A 20567-nucleotide genomic window follows, 5' to 3' on the forward strand; every position below is an offset into this window, starting at 1 on the left:
CATCTACGATCGCCATAGAAATTGAGCATAATATTCCTGGGCGCTAATATTCACGCATGTGTGCGCGCAAACTACGATATATCGTTAACTGCAGTTATGATTAATCAGATTTACGGATGTAAACAATAAATCTGATTGGATCTGGGCACGTAGCTACGATAATGCTGTAATCGGCGTAAACGTACCGATCGCCGATCAACCGGAAGTTATTGTTGCAAACAGTTGGGGATTTTATCGCGGGAAAACGATCGTAACGCAAACAATCCTCCATCGCGAAACGGCGTTTCCGGCGTTTTCCCGGCCGCCAAAAATTACGTTAATAAACGTGGATATCGATGGAGATCGAGCTGAGCACCGAATTCTCGGGAGAGTGCATACAGAGCAGTCGTAGCTTCTGACCTACAACCCCCGGGAGCGTGGCCCAGGGCCACGACCCCTGGACAGTTTCCACACGCCTCGTAATCCAGGGATGAATCCCCCAAGATCCACGGCCCGGTTTCGCCAGAAGGTTCTCGAGCTCTCGACTTCCTGCGGTCGAAATCCCGCCTGTGGTTTCCGCCATAAATGTAATCGGCGTATGATTCTGCGATGGAAATTTCTGACAATTTTTTCCCCGCCGTCTCCTCCCCATGCCGCCGTCGAGCGAAATCTAAAATTCGCGAGGAAACTTTGAAAACGCATTAAAGTTTCATCTCTTTCTTCATTTTTACGTGACGGATGGAGAAAAATATTACGGCGTTATTTAACGCTACCGATAGATTAAGAGCTTGGCTGTTCCAACTCTGGAACTATGTGGTAAATACTAATGGATAAATGTTTGTGTCTACACATCCATTATATGTCTATATGTAGACACTGACATTCATCCATTAGATAATTTATCACGTTCACCGAGAGAAATGTTTCATATTAGCAAACAAAATTTGGTTGATACATGAGTAATGAAATGTCTAATCAAATTATTTTAATTGTTAAGATGACAAAACTTTGGCAAAATGGCATTTTTAATTAACACAACGATATTATTTCATTACTCATATATCAATTAAAATTCTCTTGCTGTTTCTTTCAACATGGTTTATTGGTACAACTGGCCTTCAACCAACGCAAGTGATGAAAAGATGAGTAATGAGAAAACTACGTCACTTATTCGATAATATTTTTTGATACAGTACAATTTCATCACTATCCTTTTTTTCACTACATGAACGGCATCGACTTTGTCGATGAATATTTCATGTCTCGACTCACGCGCAATTAATCGAGCACAGCTCGGAGCGAATAAACTGAGTGCGCTCGATAATTTTATGTAACTGCAATCGACGAAAAAGCGAATGTTGCGGTCTGCCAGTTCACTTGCCAATCGATCGCAGCACCAACAACTTCATCTAATGGCAAAGGTTAATTCATCGGTTATGACATTGTCGCAGAGGACAAATTGTGAAGCTCGAGTAATCTGACTGATGTACAATAAGTAAGACAAGAATATCGACTGCCCTTTCTGAATTATTGAGCCCAAATCCACAGAGGAGTCGAGTGTCACGCGGGAGAATAAAAGTCGAGGCTATTTCGAATCGTATCTGTGCCACAAAATGACACTTTACGAAAGTATTATATTTAATCGTATATAGTGAATAATAAATCCTATTATAGCAATACGTGTTGTAACATAATACAGTTAATACAATACGGTCCGTAACGTTTCTGTAACATTATAATAATGACTGCAAATAGCTCGGTTATATCAGGTCTGTGATATCAGGTGTAATGACCGTATATAAAATCCGATAAAGTTACCGTGATTAAAGATAAGACAGTTTTTAATATTCATTAAAAATTAAAGAAGGATAATTAACTACATTATCTCGACGCCAAGTATCTAAGAAAAAAATTATCATTATTCCTTTATTATTATTATAATTGTTGATTATTTACACGATGCGCACGCAAATCTCGCAGTAGTACGAGTCTAGCATACGTGCGGCCAGAACGCGTGTAACGTCTTCGGCTTGGCAATTAATCAGATTATTATCGTTGAACGTAACGGCGAGGCCAAAAATTACTGTAATTACTCGAAAATTGATAATGACGCCTATGCGGAGGTAGAGGAGGGGTGGGTAACGGCGTTCGATATAATGCCGTGTTGGGTGCGGCGCTTCTTCGGAGGAATTTCACCGTTAAACGAGCTCTCCGCGCGCAACGGCGAACGGTCGTTGCGAGAAAGTATGGCGGCTACGTTGCTCGTCCGAATTTATGGTATCGTTCGATTACGCCCGATGCGTTCGGGCTATTCGGGCGCGGGGTAATTTCGTCGTCACGATTATGGCGTGCATTCTCTCGCGTTCGATGCGGCGCGTCGCTCGTATTCTCTTGTCCGTGACGACGCGTACGTGGAAACATCACTTCCGGCGGACTTTCAGCGACGCGTGAATTGGCTCCTGATCCCTCGATACAGGACTCGCTAATGAACCCTACGGAAACTCAAACGACGAGAGATTCTACTAATTCTAGATTGAACACTATCGAAATAATGGCAACTTCTTTAAAAAAAAAGCCGGAGAAGACAATTTCAAGGATTACTGGAATTACTAGTATTGCAAGAAAAAATAGTGGCCTTTTAATAATTTGTCGAATAATTTTAAAATAACTTTTTTTTATCGACTCCACAGTATTTATTATTTCTCCTGCAACCTACTTCTTATAAATCTCACCTGGGTCGAGATAGAAATTCGACTCGATTGCAGATCTAGACAAAGAGGACGAGAGAGTTCGATAAACTGCCGCCGAAAGTAGCAGCGAAATTGAATTTGGGGAAGATCGATACCCCAGTGCTGATCTAAAGGTCTCTAAGATTGTCCAGAGCGCGCCCTAAATGAGTTTGGCTCCGCGTACGAGGGGCAAAAAAAAACCCCCCCGCCGGAAAAGATCCGGGTAAACGCCTCGGGCGAGACGCAAAGTGGACGGAAAGGTTCAGGGAGCGCGTCGCGATGCAGGTGGGCGCGCATAAATATTTGATAACACGATAGAGGCAGGTAGTCGGCGTCCACGCTGGTGTCTGATGGGCGTTATGTGTGCGCGGATGCAGGGCGGAAAGGGGAGCGAGCGCGAGGGGCGCTTTTGGCCGCGCGCATAGCTCGCATACCGGGCCTTCCTCGCATGGTATGTTATAATTAGTGCTCCTCCTCTGCGCACGCACGCAACATCGATATGTCCACAAGCTTCGGAATACTTCCCTAATGAGATGGCAGCGATAAACAACGGGTTAAGTGCTCGCGCGCGTCCGCGCTTCGTTGCACGCCATCGCGATGATCGTACAAGTCCTGAATAAAGACAATCGCGGTATGTACCGTGGGACGATGTCATCAAACAGCGGTTGGTAAACGGGTATAAGAGACTCCGACGAGCAGGCATTTCTTTTACGATTTCGTGCGTGCATGAGCGCACAAACTGCCTGCTGCTCGTCCTCGCAACTTCAGACCTCTCTCCCCCCCTCCCCCCGAGAAAAGTTGCGCGCGAGCTAAATCACATAACGCCTATTCAGCAGTCATTGTGGATGTGTATGTTTGCGGAAAGAAATAAACGTGCGCGCGAAGACTAAACTCGAGGCACTTAGTTCTCTTGCAATAGATTTACATTGTACATCTCGCCGCAATAGATTTACATTGTACGTCGCGTGCACGACGTAAGCATGTTTTACAACTCTGGCCAAATAAAAGCGTCAGCGGAAGTCACGTTCTCTTTTCATTATTTTTTTTTTTTGCAACATGAAAATTTTACACGGGTCATACGAACTAGGTCGGCCACCAAATCATGTTGACGTTAGAAGCGACTAACGCGAGTTAATATGTCACGTGAAGTTTTTTATTTGCGGTTTGAGAACCGCTACTTTATTCGCGTTCTTATATTATAGAAGAAGATTCTTCTTTGAACGTTTGTTAAATAAAATGTCTGTCTACCTTTTCGTTCTCATCCGCGTCCCGGAATTTTCGTATCTCCCCTTCGCGCTGCATTCATTGGCGTCATCGATCGCGTGACTTTCCGCGAATCGTGCCGTAGCACAGTGGCAATTTTGAACTTGATCTATTAATAATGCCGCGCGGAAATTAATCGCGTCGCGGTCGCGCCCCTGGTGCCCCGTCATGAATCAACGGATCTGAAAATCGTTTTTTGATCTCGAGTCCGCGGTGAGAAATGTCCGACCCGCACGAAAGTGCCAGCTTTGTGCGCGAGGGGGAAAAGGGGGAGTAAAAGTTTCTGTATATTAACGCCATTTACTTTCATTCGCCACGACAAACGTCGCCGCCATTAGAACCCCCCGCGGCGCGGTTGCAACAAAGAGAGACCGAGAAAGAGAGAGAGAGAGAGAGAGAGAGAGAGAGAGAGAGAGAGAGAGAGAGAAGCAGCAATTATAGGTCGTCCTGGGACAAGTAAAGTAGCGCGCGCGTTAGTAATGCGCGTCCGTGGACTCGCGGGAGAAGCTCCTTCCTTCGGTCTCGCGCCGAGCTTTCTTCTTCCGTAATAATCGTTACGCTGGATAGCCCTCGGAAACGGCGCCCCGGAAGTGTATAGGTGCGCGGGAGATACATACACCGATACCGGCAGCCCCCTCCCAATTATGTTTCATCAAGACTTTAATTTGGTACTTTGAACACCGTAACGCAACGACCCGGGACGAACGGTATTGCTCGCCGTGCACCTGTATCTGGAAAGGCGCAGCCTGGGAAATTAAATATCGCGAAGGCAGCCTCACACACCTCTCGACACGGAGAACATCTCGCGCGAACGTTCCGCGTATTCTTTGCAGCGCAATTTGATAACATTTATTGTTGTAATTTCGCTTGGCGTAGTCAATTTTTGCGATATCTAAGAAAATTTTAAAAAGACGCTTCAAAAACGATGGTGATTGAATCATCGTCGATCTTATGGAACATATCCTATATATTTGTCTTACTTTCATATTACCTCGAAAAAGCTGAAAGACGACTTGAAACTTTAATTGAAAACGGGGGAAAATTAAAAATTTAAATGTCGAGAGAGACGCAGACAATATGATCGTTCTAATATACCGTAAAAACGAGATTAAGCCGAGTTTAATCCGATACTTCTATGCGCGATTGTGTAAAGTCCCGCGGTGAAAAAGAACGCATTTATAATGAAGTTCTATATGATATCCTCGCGAAATCTATGATGATACTGTAACGTCGGGCGAACAGCGGAGAGGCGTCACCATCGTTATCAATTATAACGTCGATAAAGCTGCCAAACTGAATCTGGGAAACATCGAGCAGCGAACCACCCCTTACGCTCGTCGATTGAAATTTATTGACACGCCCATAATTACACGCCACGGAAGTTGATTGTTCGGCGTTCTGATTCATATTAGGCGTGTGTATTTAGGTGCTGATGCAAAATCTGTTTAAAATTCGCAAATAAAACGATTTAACACGACAATTGATGGGCAACCCTCACGAAACAACTCGATAATGGCGTCAGGTGCTACGCGTTTTAAAGCAAAACACCGATGTTTCTTTTTCTCCGTGATATACTGCAATATACTATTAATACAGAATCTAACAAAAATATTGTTGCTTTAACTCGAGGAAGAGAAACATGAATAATCTCATTCTCTGTTATTTTCGCAATGCTAAATAATTTCAATTTTCAAGATGTACACAGTTGTAGCATAAACAAATAAATAAAGAAGTTTTTAATTTCAAATCTCTCAAAATTGTAAAGAAAATTAAGAAGAATGAGAAACAATCTATTTTTTTACGGTTTTTTTTTATGGAACTATGCAATTTTAAGCTCTGTGACATATAAGAAAATACAAATCATTTTCAAGCTTAACTCAACCAAATCCCTTCATTGTGAAGTGGCAGTTGATTACGCATTTAATTGTAAATCAGGTAAAAGAGGACATCCAAAGCTTTGCCCCCCCCCCCTCCCCGGGGGTATTCCAGCAATATCGATTTGATAACGACGGATCGGACGGTTGAAGGAAAAAGCGAGGAGTGCACCGCTCGAGAGTGTCAGGAGGAAGGAGAGGAAGATTGCATTGCCGCGAACTCTGAGGCCAAAGGCCGGCAGGGAAAAGTGCACTCGTCGGGGTATACAATTCAAATATATATGTATTCGTTATCGTGAACCGGTTAAGCGTTTCCTCTACCTCTATTTACATTCTGTCGAAACACACTGTTTGTCTTCAATCCGCGTGGATCGAAAAATATTGAAGAGATCGGGCATACGGGTTAATAGCACGCCCGAGCGGCGCGCACTTCGAATTGCGGCGCTCAAACAACGCGTGTTTGGTACCAACAACCGCGCCGCGCTTAATTGAGCGGATTTCCCGCGCCGTTAAAATTTTAATGATTGCCACGTAAGTGTTATTGGCGATCCCGCTTGTAGGCGATTCTCTGCGAAAATCCGCCGCTTCCAGCGCAGGCACGTTCGGAAATGATGGTTCCTTACGAGCCTGGCAAACGGAAAACGAGGGGCGCAAAGGGATCGTACGCGAGTACGTATAATTCGAGGATCGCTTATTCGTGTAAGGGAGAATATCGTAACACCGAGAATGTGGAATGCGAAAGGGAAATTTCCGTCGGTGGAAGCGGAGCGCCGACGACGGTGCGCGAGTGGTGATGTTTAATAACGGGGAGGTGAGTCGGATTCGCGCCACGGTGCCGTAATAAAGAAGGGTGCTGCAATAGGGGCGGCTTTCCTACATATTAGTCGCGAGAGTCGTAGAACCTTAGAACGCTTGAAGAAATGCACATACGAACCGGAGAACGATGTATCGAAGCACGTACTCCCATCGGAAATCATTGACGCCAATTTCAGTGATTGACGTAATGAATCCGTGCATCGAAGCTCAAAAGGCTCGCTCAAACGCTTTGATTTAATTCTTCACGGCGAATAGAGATCTTTGTGCAATTAAGCGATGAAAAGCAATTAACATTACATATGTAAATAAAATTATTATATTAATATATAATGCCAAGTAAATATATTATTATATCTCATATAAAATTAATTTATATTAGTACAGAATTTTAATTAATGTACATCTTAGATGTGTAAGATATAAAATATAAGTAAGAGTCTCTGAAAATATAAGAGAGAGAAATATCACTTTTCATCTCTTTAAATTATTCATTTGATACATCTTAACGCGCGCACCAGTTAAAAATTTATTAAGAATACGCTTTCGAGAATTATTTTTGCAAATTCCTATCGCACATTTCGTTTTTCTTGACGGTGAAGCTACAGTCGTTTCGTAGTCAACACAATTTCGCGAATGCTAATTCCGCAGAGATTTTGCATGCGACAAGAACGAGATTGCAAACTCACGTGTACAGCGGCACTCCGGCTTCGTCTTTAAACCAGAAAACCATGTGCAGCGTGTCTTCGCCGGGCGGAGTTATGTCGCACGGCAATTCGGCAGGCCTTCCTTCAACCACGCTGATGTTCACCAATGGAACTGAAAACAGATGTTTTATTTACTTAAATAACCGTCTTTACCGTCTTTGTAGTCGATATACGTATGTGTGTAATATTAATTAAAAATTCGCGGACCACATTTGCAGATTTCCTCTCGAGGAAGGAATAAAAATCCTTTACTTATATCCCCCCCCGTAACTCTCGTAGAGGTTCTGACAGTGAATTTCTCTCCAATCTCCGAATGCTCGCCGTGAAAAACGAATTTTACGGGCAATTTTTCCAGCGAGCGTTTTTACGGACAAGGAACGGCGCGCGGATACGCGTGTAAATCGATAAGTGATATTCGCGCGCGACTCGATATCAGAAATACTGGCGATTCGCCGGTCGCGGACGATACGCGAAAATCTCTGATTTCACAATAGGATTAAGAGATTCGGCTTATGAAATTCCGTTTTTCCGCAGGACATCCTCCGATCGTTGTCCCGATGGTTTGCACCTCTCTCTCTTTCTCTCTTTCTCTTGCTCTCTCCTATGGAGGCCGCAGGCGCAATCCGGCTGGACCGATTCGAGTAAGTGGATAGCTCGTTGGTCAGATCTCACACGAGAAGGCCAATTCCTTCCGTAAATTTCCGGTAGGCTATTTCCAAGAAACGAGTTTCCATTTGATTCGGTCGGCTGCCTCCGTTCTCCTCCCGCGTGACGAGGCGGACCCGGTATAGCCGCTACACCCGTGGAGGGAAACCCTGGGATACCGAAGCCCGTCGCGTCGTTTCGCTCACGGCGCCAAGGGTCTTCCGGACTTTTTGTCGTTGACCGATGTGAGAAAGAAGGGAAGCGACTTCGCGTCTCGCCTGGCCGCTCTCGATTTTGTCGCGCGCCCGGACATTGGATCGCCACTGGTTTCTACTGTCGAAATGCAACGAGAATGAAGTCTCTCCGTCCAAAATGAAGATAATAGCATGGAAATTTACCATTTCGTCTTGTAAACATTTTTGTTCCACGAACAGAATATAACGTCACATTGTATTGATCTGTTCGTACGCGGAGAGAATTTTCTCTTAAAAATTACTCTGAAAAATTATCCTCAAAGAATTTTATTTTATTTTTAACAAAATTTACCGGAACTTTGCTAAATTTTATTAAAATTGTAATAAATTTGGTTAAAAATATAGTAAAATTCTTCGAAGTTCACGTTGTCACACAATTACCACGATTTTCAGGGTAATTTTTAAGAAAAAATTCTCTCCGTGTACTCACAAATGTGTGTTACTTTGGGATTTGACCTGCAGTGATAATCGTGAAATATTCAAGTAATGGCATTTTTGTGGAAATGAAACATAACGTTTTATCTAAAGATTTCTGTATTAAGAATAGTCATGTATTTATTTTTTTTTTCTTTCGTGTAGTCATATTAAACCTCGGAAAATGTTAGAAATTAAATTGTATCTAGTGAGATAGCATATCAAAAATTATGTCAGAGTAATAACGTCGGTTCGTAAAAATATCTTCTCAGAATCGCGATTGTAGAGCTTCTCGTTTTAACAAATCTGAAGGTAAATCTTTTACCATGCAGTCTCTTGTCAATAATCGACATGACGTTTACTTTAACCCGGCAACCGACGCCATCCGCGGCTTTGGGTGGAATTTTAAAAGACCTTATCAGCACGAGCAAGGGACAAGTATAAAGATTAGCATAGGCTTAGTATTTATTGCATGCCTCCGGCTCCAACGACGGGCATAAATATTGTTTAAGGGCGACTCTTTATCATATAAACGCCCCGGCGTAACGGTGCTCATTTGAATTCCCGCTTTTTCCACGGCATAAAATGGGCTTCGCCGACGCGCAACAAGCCGTTTACTTCCCCTCCGGTTACCGGAGTAGTTGCTAGCGTCGCGCCGTTACCACGGCGATGCAGCAACGCCAGCGGGAAACCCGCGAGCCTCTTCGCCACTGTACCTGGGAAATGCAAGAAACCTTCGCGAATTCGTTATAATTTCATGTACGTATCTTAACTGCAACTCACGGTCGGTTTAGCATCACGTTTTTCTGCGTTATTTTATTGCCGCCAAATTTAAACGTAATAGCGTGATCAGATTGAGAATAAAGATGTACTTTGAACGTACATCTTTTTCATAAGAAATAAATAAATTGACTGTATTTAGTAACAGCGCAACGATTAAGAATATCATTTTATAATATTATTTTTAACGCAGTGATAATAGCAAATGATAATTTTCTTTGTATTGAATATTATTTGATTATATTACAAAGTAGCAATATTATCAAATGATAATCTAGAATAGTTAAAAATATTTAAGAATATAACGCAATTGGTTTTTATATTATATATAAATTATAGAAAATATTATTTGTAAATAAAATAAGAGAGAAAGAGAGAGAGAGAGAGAGAGAAAACTGCACTATGTTCTAAAATATTTTTGAACTATTTTACACACACACACACACATCAGTTTAAAGAAAAATATCATGGAGAGAGGAAGCTTTATCCTTCTCGAAAAATAAAGTTAAAAGTTAACTCTTTCTACTTCTGTATCTTTATCCTTTTCTAAGGATATAACTTGATTATATCCTGGTAGTTGCACGCCGTACACGATTATTTGTAATAAGATTGAGTGATAAAATTAACTTAGCTCACCGAGCTTCCTCACACGTCTTCCATATCGTGTGTGAACGAAATGATTAATAAAATGATGTGCAATTTATAGAATTTCGATACTCTTTTATTTATTTAATTGAATAATTTTTTTTCTATCAACGCATGCGTTCTAATCTGCAGATTGATAGGAAATATAAGCTGTCAGAGGACAGAGAGATTGCAAAAAAGAATTTATATTTTTATAAATGTGCCCTTTTTCATTTGTATTTTTTTCCTCAATACTATTATATTGAGCAATATATAATTCTGACTGAACATTTATAAAAAAATTCAAGCAAGCACATTTTGTGACTCTTAATGCATATCACAGATTTCATCATGTCTTTATTATTTGAGTGTACGTGAAAGAAAATTTTTAATAAAATTCAATATCTCCCTGAATTTGAGCATTTGATCGTCCTGTTTCCATTTGTCAATTCGCGCAATTCACGTTGCAAGCACAGCTGATCTCGAGACAGTGAATAGTCTTCTATCGGAAGATCTACGTTTACTCGCACCGATTACACATTTATGTCCTATTTCTACGCCGACGAGCACGAAAGCAACTGTCGATGTGCCATCAATCGTTTGCTGACCCCGACGCGTGTACTTTAAATACCAGAGAAGCCTTGAAAGCCGTTTCGATTAATGAAATTCCGCAACACGTCCGCAATTAACCCTCAAAGACCCGAGGCGCTGGTCGAAATGTCCAGCGACGCGCTAATGGCGGGCGATGGTCGTGTAGCATTCGAAACGCATTTAATGAATTCATTATCGATCCAAATCGAGCATTCGGCCCCGCGTTTCGTTTACAAGAGCCATACGAAACGGTACGCAATCGATACGTGAAATCGTTTCGTGTAAAGCGTTACATCACTAAATTGCTGATTCCTAATCTAATTTAATCTAATTCTAAAAATCGAGAGAAGAGAGAGAGAGAGAGAAGAGAGAGAGAGAGAGAGAGAGGAAAACGACCAGGCGCTTCGTAACGTTGATTAAATAAGTTTTTCGATCAATTTGTGTCGCGCGTCGAGGAAAATCTCACTTTTACTCCGATTGGCGACGATCATTTTTTTCATTAATGCGAAATACCGCGTATTCCACATACCGTCGATGCGAGAAACGTAACGGGAATAAGAGCGCGAGTTGAAAAACTCGCTACCTAACTCTCGTGGACGTTTCTTTTAAAATAAAGTAAAGAGAGAGAGTCCTGAAAAGAGAGAGAGAGAGAGAGAGAGAGAGAAAGAGAGTACATTCGCCGCGTAGGGAGCGCCGGCGTGCAAAAATACGTACCTCGAACGATGTCTAATGGAAAAAGAGAGGATGTCATGAAGGGATGAGATGAAGTTTCAACCTGCGCGCGAGCGGCGGGCTCGAAAAAGTTTAGTCAATATCCGCGGGGAGGAGCACGCGGGAAACGGATATGTCGCGTTCAGGAAACGGGACGGTAACGGACATGTGTCGCTCGCGCGCGACGCGTTTTTAACGCGTTCAATTATATACCCGCGCCGCGGTAACGACGACAGATGTTCGGTTACATCGTTCGTGACGTTGTCACTCGCGCCCGCGCACGCGCCTTTCAGAACGATGTCTTTGTTAATAATTAACAGCGCCCGCTCGGCGGCTTCGCGAGCGTAATTACAGCGAGGTAAAGAGGTCGGCGTGCGAGCGCGTCGAGAACGGTTACATAATTCTATTAATAATACCGGGTCATTACATCTGCCGGGGGGAGAATCGGATGAATAATGAAAACTTCCCGACAAAAACTTCACCGCGGGAGGCATTAATTGCTAACGAGGAGCGAGAGATCAAACTCATGATCTTAATGCGACCCGTCCCGGGGAACATTTTGAGAATGTCGCCCCTCGTTTTCTTTTTCCATCCGTTAATATCGCGCAGCATGTGGTGCAGGAAAGATTGAACCGAAGTTTCCGTCCGAGGAGAAGAAGGAAAAAAAAGAGAAGAGAGAGAGAGGGGAGGGAAAGGCTTCCGTAGGTGGACGTCGAAGTCCGTTGTGTTCTCCCCGGGGGATTTTCGCGTGAACTTTTCAGAACTTATCCTCGTCGAAGCCGCGACATGACAGTGAAAGCAAGTATTTTCATAAATCTCCGGGCGCGACATAGATTGATCGTGTTGCTGTATCGACGTCGCCATTACGCTGTAATCGCTCGGATCCGGATGTACGTTAATGGACGATGTCGCTATATCACATGCAACTTAGGCACGCGCGGACGTCGCAAAGCCGCGGATCTTCGCAAGGGGATGAAACGCCCGTGTACACTTCGCGTTTAGAACGGGGGAGCGCGTGCGCTACGTGTGCATATTTACATTACAGTGTCTACATTTTACGTATTTATACTCGAGTGGAGAGATGTGTTATCCCGGTCTTTGACTATGTCGCGGATCGTGTGGATTTGCGAAACCGCTAAAACAATCCCGCCGTGATAAACCGCCGTGATTTAACATTCGACGCGCGACTCAAGACACTTGCGAATGTATGTCTGCCGCGAATTAGCTCGCGCGCGATAGAAACAGTTTCGTCGCATTACGAGCGCAGTTGGGTATATGGTCTGATTCAGGGATAGCGGCCGAAGCAGGGCGGTACGTCCGTTATTTAGGGGTAGTTAAGTGTCCCGAGCATCCTTCTGCCACCCTCGGAACACTCCTCTCTCTCTCTCAGGGGCTGGTCTCCTCAACTTGGCAAACCCGTTTGCTTCCACTAAGCGTATCAGCCTCACCATTGTCTATGCTCATTGTCCCCCTCTTTCCTGCCTACCTCCTCTTCACGTCTATTTCGTGTCGTATTAAGTTAAAGGCAGTACCAGCTAGGACAAATTAGCAGCCGCGTTAATCAGTTCCTTAATTTTCCGCGATGGCCCCACCGAGGTGGAAAATAGAGGAAATGCAGTTCCGCGAGTTTTTGCTCTCTCTCTGTGAATCACAGAGCCGGCTCGGAGAAGCTATTGTTTGCGAGGAACCTCCTTCTCTTCGCGCAAAGTTTTAATGGCGAAGAGTCCCTTCCGCAATACCGGTGATAAAAGCTCATCGTTCATAAATCGTAAGAAATTATTTTCGTAAGAAATTATTGAACCGATTTCGAGATTTTTTAACTTGACAACTCGGACGATCCGCGATCGTTGTACCGTCCGTCAATTCCTTCAAAAAAATTTTGAAGAAAGGAATTAAGATTTAAGATAAATGTCCCAGTGATCGATTAAATATATTTTTTTATAATATTGATATTGAAATTGGATCTTTAAGACATTTCATCAGGCAAGTTATTTTAAATAAGTTACAAAAATAAATTTGCTACACAATTAAGTTAGAATTTAATTTATAATTAACTGAACTTGCCACTGAACTGCTGTATTTGTCTCATACTCGTTTCATGAATTGTTGTGAATTTCCTGTAGTTCCGCGTGACAAACTTTTCCAAGGACGAACGCGCCGCTTTGGTCGGACACGATGGACGGACAATTTCGGGAGCGTTGTTGGAGAACGGCGCCGGCACGAAAAGCCCGACGGACAGTCGGATAAAAGCCGTGCAAACGCGCGACTGTCTTTGTCTTTGAATTCGACGGTGAAATCGGCGAAACCAGACGTAGCCGCGCGGTCCGCGTGGCCGGGATTTCGCGTCCCACGGTTAAGCTGAAGGGAACAAGCAAGACGGGGGTTTTAGGGGGGAGGAACGGGAAGAGTGTCGAGGCGAAAGTGGTAGCGACAGCGGGCTTACGCTTTATTGCGTATTTACATATTTCCATTGAATCTCCGCAACGTTTCATAAAATTCAGTATCTTTGCAAGAATCGACGCGAGAGAAGCAGCTCGTCGAGACTTTATACCTTTGAATTTTCGCGACGGAGATTCACGAGTTCTTTCCACGGAAGAAGAGGGGAGGAGGAGGGGAGATCGTCTTGCTTTTATTTCTTCGAGCATCCCGAATGAAGAAGATCGCTTTAAAAGGATGAAATTTCCCTGCGATCGCGTGCAGGTGACCCTCCCGTTCCCTTTTGTGCGTTCCTCTCCGACACGTCTGACGCTTCACGCGATCGGCGTGCGATTGCGAAGCGCCATGGGAAACGATTCCACAGGTTCCACCGCAACAACAACGGTTTCTCAATATAGAATTTTCGTCCGAATTGATATGTATGAGGAGCATATTGTGCATGCAATACACAGGCAGGTTTTGCGCATCCTTTTCCCTCGTGCTTGCACATTCTCCTCAGGTATCTTTGAAAATAGAGTTCGATTTAATATGGACATACGTTGACGCAGAATTGATAACTGAAAAGATTGTGTGTATACACGTGCGCGACGTCGGGTACGGCGCGTTTAAATCTCCGTCCGTATTGTGTCTGTATCGTCACTCGGTATTTTTATAAAGCGCGAATAACGATACTTTTACATCAAACGCAAATTCTCTCGTGCTATCTTAAAATATGTAATTAGGTGTATGTGAGATAAGGTAATTTCTACGGCGCTTGTACGTGCCGTCGAAAAAACTCGCGAAAACGAAAAACACATCGCGTTACGTTCCGTTACACAGCCTCGTGTAACAATTTTCCCTGCGCAAGCTATATTCCCCATGACAAGATACTTTATACTCCTCCGGGAATTTAATCCCGTGTTGCACCGTATCGAGCAAGTGTCCGCGATTTTTCTTGTCAGCCGCACCGACCGACCTGTTGGCAAATAATTTCCTCGCTCGACAAAACGCCGGCTGCGGAGAGCGAAAGGGAATTCATTGGACCGGGCCGCGCTTTGTCTTGGCTGAACTCGCCTGCATGAAGCCGCCTCATGAAAGTTCTCGTCGGTTCCACACCGCAGGGATTAAACTTGGTACGGTTCTTCGGGGTAGATCCTTCGAGGGTAGGATAGGATAGGGTAGGGTCGGTACCCCAGCGGCCGGGGTATATCACGGAAAAGCTGGCCCCGGACCGAACTCACCCCTCTCCCCCCCTCCCCCGTCTTTTCCATCCCCAGTCATCGAGTCGTAGCGTTAAAGCTCCGTTAAAGCCGAACCGCGTAAAATTAATTAGGACGTTTACGAGCGACCCGATTTCGGCAGGCTGCTTTCCGACTACGACGTGGCTCTCGTAAAATTCGACGAAAGAGTGGATTAACCAGTCCCCCCGCCCCTGTCCTGCCCCCGCGTCCTGCGAGCACCGCTCGAAGAGCTTCGATTTCGCGGGATGAAAAATAATAGGGACGTCGCGAGGATCCAGGTGGATGATATGGGCTTAGCCAGGATCGGACGGTTAGTTGCGATGAGGTACGGTAACACGGTAGTTTCCGCTTCGCTCCCGGTCCCCGAGATCTCTCACGGGCCATCTACGAGCGCGCCGGAAACGATGGCGACCGAGCGTGTAGAATCGTATGGGGCAATTCGGATTACGAGCGTGTTACAGCGCGGCGGTTCCCTCCCATTTGTTTCGCTACACGCGGGTTTCCCCCATGTACGAGCTGTTTTATTCTCGCCGCGGATCCATTTGCGCGCGCGGCTAAGTCAAAACAAGAATTTTGCACCTCGCCGTGCCATTTTCCCCCGCGCCCGATGTAAAATGCGACTTAAAATTGCCGAGGGTCAAAAAGTTTCCCCGCGACACCTCGTAAAACTTTCTCCCAAGTGTTGTTCGCCACATGTAATATACAACACGTATATACATCTTGAGCATGATAAAAGGATTACATCAAATATTAAACGTCCCAATCCGGTATAAGCGAAGGTTTATAATTTAATGATATATCCTTCCCCCTCCCCCTCTTTCGGAAGTTACACGGGGGAGCGCGCGCTATTATCGAATTCGCTAAAAACGTAGTTTATTCTGTAATCCGCAATCGCGGATTTCCGCAGAGGTCCGAGGTGCATTATGAGCGCGCTTCTCTCGTGCCGATTTACTAGTTGAATCGAGAGAATCAGGATATCCTGAAAACACGCCGCCAGGCGTTTCAGGACGGCCTGCCGGCGCGGCGCATCGCTGCATCGCAGGGGAGTCGTAGTTTGCAGGAAAGCAGGCTAATTGAGAGGTCGGCCTCCGGAGAGTAGAACGAATCGCTTAGCTACCACCCTACTTCCGCCCTTCCCCATCCCTCTCTCTCTCTCTCTCTCTCTCTTTCTCGCTATCTCTCCCTTTCCCTTGAGCTACAGTCGTGCGCTTACAGCGTAACGACGTCGCTTTGGAATTATTAATAGATCCTTACCCCACGAGATCCCCATTGTTGTCTGAGGACCGGTTTCCCTCAGGCTTTTTTCGTGGGCGATAACTGGCGCTCCAGAGGGTGTCGGATATATGCGGCGAGTGTAAAAGAGCCTTAGAATCCCAAAATACTTACACGCGTGATACTACATTTGGTCTTAGAAGACTTCAGATGAAAAATATTTGAATGAATTGAAACATTTCAAAACTCTCCCACTGATGAAGAGAGAGAAATAAAGACTTTCGACGGGAGAGAATTATGTAACTATTTCACTTATTTAGCTCTTTAATGCGCGCGGAAGATAACTGAAGGGATTTCGTCTCGCTTAGCTTTTAAATGGCAAAAGAATTCGCTGAGAATTTTATCTTCGATTCACGGATTAATTTAAATGTTTCAGATTTATTTGTGCACAACACCGCCCGCGTTTGTTCGATTTAATATAACGTTAAGCGCGAATTTTTCGCAATAATTAAAATAATTAAAATATTATTTTCTATTGCAAAGGCGATGTGCGCAGAATGATGAAATGTTTTCAATGTTGAAATTATAATTAAAATCTTGCACGCTCTTTGTAGTATAAGATGTAGTATGAGATATAATAAAGATTTAATATATCCAATTTTGCTGAAAATCCGATAAACCGATTGCCGGATCACAACACTCGCATTAATACATTATCGTCCGTACATCTTTAAACAGTCTCGACATCGAATTAAGTTAATCTCGATACACCGACGATCTTAACGTAGAGGAGGAGCTTTTGAATTATTCGCACACGCGAAAACGATTTAAATTACAAATCTCCGTTTCTTGTTCATTTTGATATTCGCTGTCTGGTAAATTGCAAATCCCCATTTTCCGAAATACAGCAGAATGCGACAAACCATTGTAACGCAGCTTCTACAAATATTTTATCCCGCGCATTATATCGACGCTATTCAGTTCTTCATCAATACCATGATTTATGTATCGCAATATGTGAAAATTGCGTAATATTTTGGACTCCTTCTACATAGTGTATGTGTGTGCCGTACTCTTTAGTTCAAATTCAAACAAATGCCTGTATGTTTTAACATATCGAAATGCGTTCGCTTTTTACGTCAAGCAAAGACCTACTAATAAACAGGGGAAGGACCGACTGATGAAATTTCAAATTTTAACAAGTTATCTCACTTGATTAAAAAGAAAAAAAAATAAGGAAGAGAGTCGATGATGCGAGGATTCGGAGGAATAACGAACAAGGTAGAATTATAAGATCGCGATTTATCGCTGTCGTTAAGTCGATATTATGAGATAAAAACCAGACATTGTATACCACTCGCATTTGTATTTCGCGCGATGGCGAGCGGCAATTCCTGCCTGCGTTTTCTGACGACGCGCGGACTGTCGCGGACGGGGTTGGGGGACGCGATTAATTTCCTCTCGTCGACACGTGTGCGGAAAGGCACAGCCCTTCGAGAACACGGGCAACACGTAACGGGGTCGCGGACGTACGGCTCCTCGGCATTGATGCGACGTATAACGTTCCGTAATGCGATGAACGTTACGGCGGCGGCGGCCGTAGAACGCGTCGCGCCGCGCCGCGCCGCGCCGGCGACGTCTGACGTCGGCGTTGCTGGTAGTGCCGTTGCCGTTGCATTGTGTAGTGCCTGGCACCAGCCCGCGAGACACTGAGTTACGAGCCACGGAAGGGAGGTCGCGGCCACTTCCGGTTGTAATGCAGTTTGCGCAACAATGGAAGCCACAATGGGGCCAAGGGACCGACGTAACATTGCGCTCCCTTCGGAGACGTTGGCCTTTGACCGAGGATCAAAGCGCTCTTCCCCACATCCCCGACCTCGTATAATTCGCGCGAAACCTTTGCGGGATGGGCACCACCCTCCCTATCACGTCCCCCCCGTTCGCGATCTTATGGCGGACTTATAGCCAGCGGATTATAACTTGGTGGGACCGGTAAGTGATTTTGGATTATTCCTTAGGGGGGTACGTCGTGATGCAATTATCCCCGGTTAACTCGATACAGCGAATTTTACTTGGTACACAGTAAAACGCAGAGATACGATACAGGGGTGAAATTTTCTCGAAGCGATTCAGTAATGATTTTTTTGAGCGAATAACGTAAAAGATATATATACGTACGCATAAGTAACACTCGCGAAAGGAAAGCGGAGAATAAAAATCTATCGAGCTCATTAAAAAGTCTGATAGCCTGCGACTTTGTAATGTAAAGGGCGAGATCATTTAACAGATTTTCAACTGCTGGTCGGGTTTCAGGCCGGAATCCAGAACGAGAGAGGGAACCGGGCGCGGCGAACGTATTTAAGATATCTTTAATTAACGTACTTCCATTGCAAATCTAATCGACGAGCGTTAATGAAGGCCGTTGAAGACGGTTTCTTCGTTCCGGCCGTTTCCTTTATTATTCTCGCTGTCTTGGAGGGTGGAGGGTGAGAGGTGCAGAATTGGCGGCAAACGAGCGGCACCGCCAATTCCCGCACTCGTTGTCGGCTCGCCGAGGAAGAGTCAGCCGAGAAGTTCGCCAGTTTGTCACATTGGGAAAAAGACTGGTGAATTTAGAAAGAAGCGACCGAGTAAATTGAAACCGTTCTTCGTCGGGACGCGACTGCTTTGAATAGCACGACGATTTGTCGACATGACACGCGTTCGAAAATCGTACACGACTTCCGAAATTCGGTCGATAATTAACGCATCGCGCGTATTTCTCCCCCCTCGTCGGCGAATTAGAAAGAGGTTCGCTAGTATACACCTTTTGATATGGATTAGGAGATAAATCGCGAGCGTTACAGCGAGTCGACAGCGCGGGATTGAATTAATTCCTGATAAAGAATTGGCGTTGGCGGACCGCTTGAGAGATCGTTAGAGGGCACAGCCGGGGGGATAGTAAGCGCGACGAAAGGGTGAGACGGGGAGGGTGGAAAGCGAGGGCAGGGCACGGCTTCTCGCGAACGTTCTTCGAAAACTTTAAATAATGTTTGTAAACTCCGCCCGAAGTAATTCGCGTAAGAAAAGAGAATTCCGGATCCGCGGCGAATGGAGGGATCGAGTTTACGACAACTTTAGAAATAATGCCATGATCTTGCGGTCGATTATACTTCGACGCGCGGACGGATGATGGATAAGCGGGGGGAAAAAAACCTCGCGGATTGCAGGTACGCGGCGCGAACGCGATTTGCCCCCGTGTCCAACGAGAAAGAGAATTAATTATTCCCTCTCTTATCCGCGCAACCAACAAACATTCGTTTCGGTCAATAAATTATTTGAATTTTTGCTACTTCAGCACGGTTATTATTATCGGTGATGAGTACGGGGGATTCATTTACCAATTTAAAAGGCCACGTGTAGACTAATTGATTAAAATTTTGATTGACGTTAAAATTCAACGCGTGTTTCTAGATGCAATAAATGTGAGATTCGGGGTATAATTTAATTCGAGATCTACGGTAAGCGCGAAATGAGTAGCTGTTTGTCATTATTTATTAATATCGCCGAGTATATTTTCGTCAGGTCGGATTACGTGCCTCGAAAGTGGCTTAACGAACTTCCTTACGAGATTCATAAAGTCTGTAACCGACGTCGTTCGGAAAGTTTTTACGCGCGGCAGCGGGGCCAGTGGGAGCACGCCTCGATTTTCGAGAAGCGCTTTATCGCTCGCTTATTAACAATCCCCCAACTTTTGTTTCTCTCCTCGGCGACTATCTTCGAAGGGAACGTCTCGCAATCTGTATACTATATAGTCTCTTACATTGTTTTTTAAAGATCTGCCATGCGACGCGGAAAACGCTGTCGCGCGGCAAACGAGAGGGGATTTCTCGCAAAGCGCGTCGCGTCGGCCGTTAATATTTTTCTTTTTCATTTATTTCTGCAGCCGAGAGTAAAGTAAAATATGTGTGCAGCGGAATCAAAAATGTATGCACGTAGCGGCGCAGTCACCGAATTTTCCTGACAATACGGCTTTCGAGGCTCGAACGAATGTAATTGTTTGATCGTCGTCTAGTTGGTAGATATGTACGATGCCCGACGGCAGCATATTGGTATTTGCTTGTCGCACGCGTCAATACCGTCACTTAACTAGCAAATATCCGACCTGAAGCGAGGTAGATAGGCGGCCAAACTCCCGGACAGCACTCCCACCTACAAATCCCGTGCTTGATAATGTCACCTATTGTGACTGTTCTGGCACAGACTGCGCGCTACAAACATCGGAGATCCGGTTACAATGAATTTTAGTCCTGCCGTCGCTCAAGTTAGCGAAACA

The 20567-nt window shown here is 44.6% G+C and overlaps 1 protein-coding gene across 2 annotated transcripts in view; it reads right to left on the reverse strand.

Annotated features, from left to right (window-relative positions):
• The window catches only part of LOC105839826 (nephrin), a 352537-nt gene that overhangs the window by 123623 nt on the left and 208347 nt on the right, over nucleotides 1-20567 (reverse strand). For both annotated transcript variants that reach the window (XM_036295449.1, XM_036295450.1), the window contains exon 2: nucleotides 7348-7477. In XM_036295449.1, coding sequence (XP_036151342.1) covers nucleotides 7348-7477 — 130 coding nt within the window. The remainder of the gene's footprint in view (nucleotides 1-7347; nucleotides 7478-20567) is intronic.

The sequence above is a fragment of the Monomorium pharaonis genome, chromosome 1, assembly GCF_013373865.1.
Source record: "Monomorium pharaonis isolate MP-MQ-018 chromosome 1, ASM1337386v2, whole genome shotgun sequence".
Classification (NCBI taxonomy): Eukaryota; Metazoa; Arthropoda; class Insecta; order Hymenoptera; family Formicidae; genus Monomorium; species Monomorium pharaonis.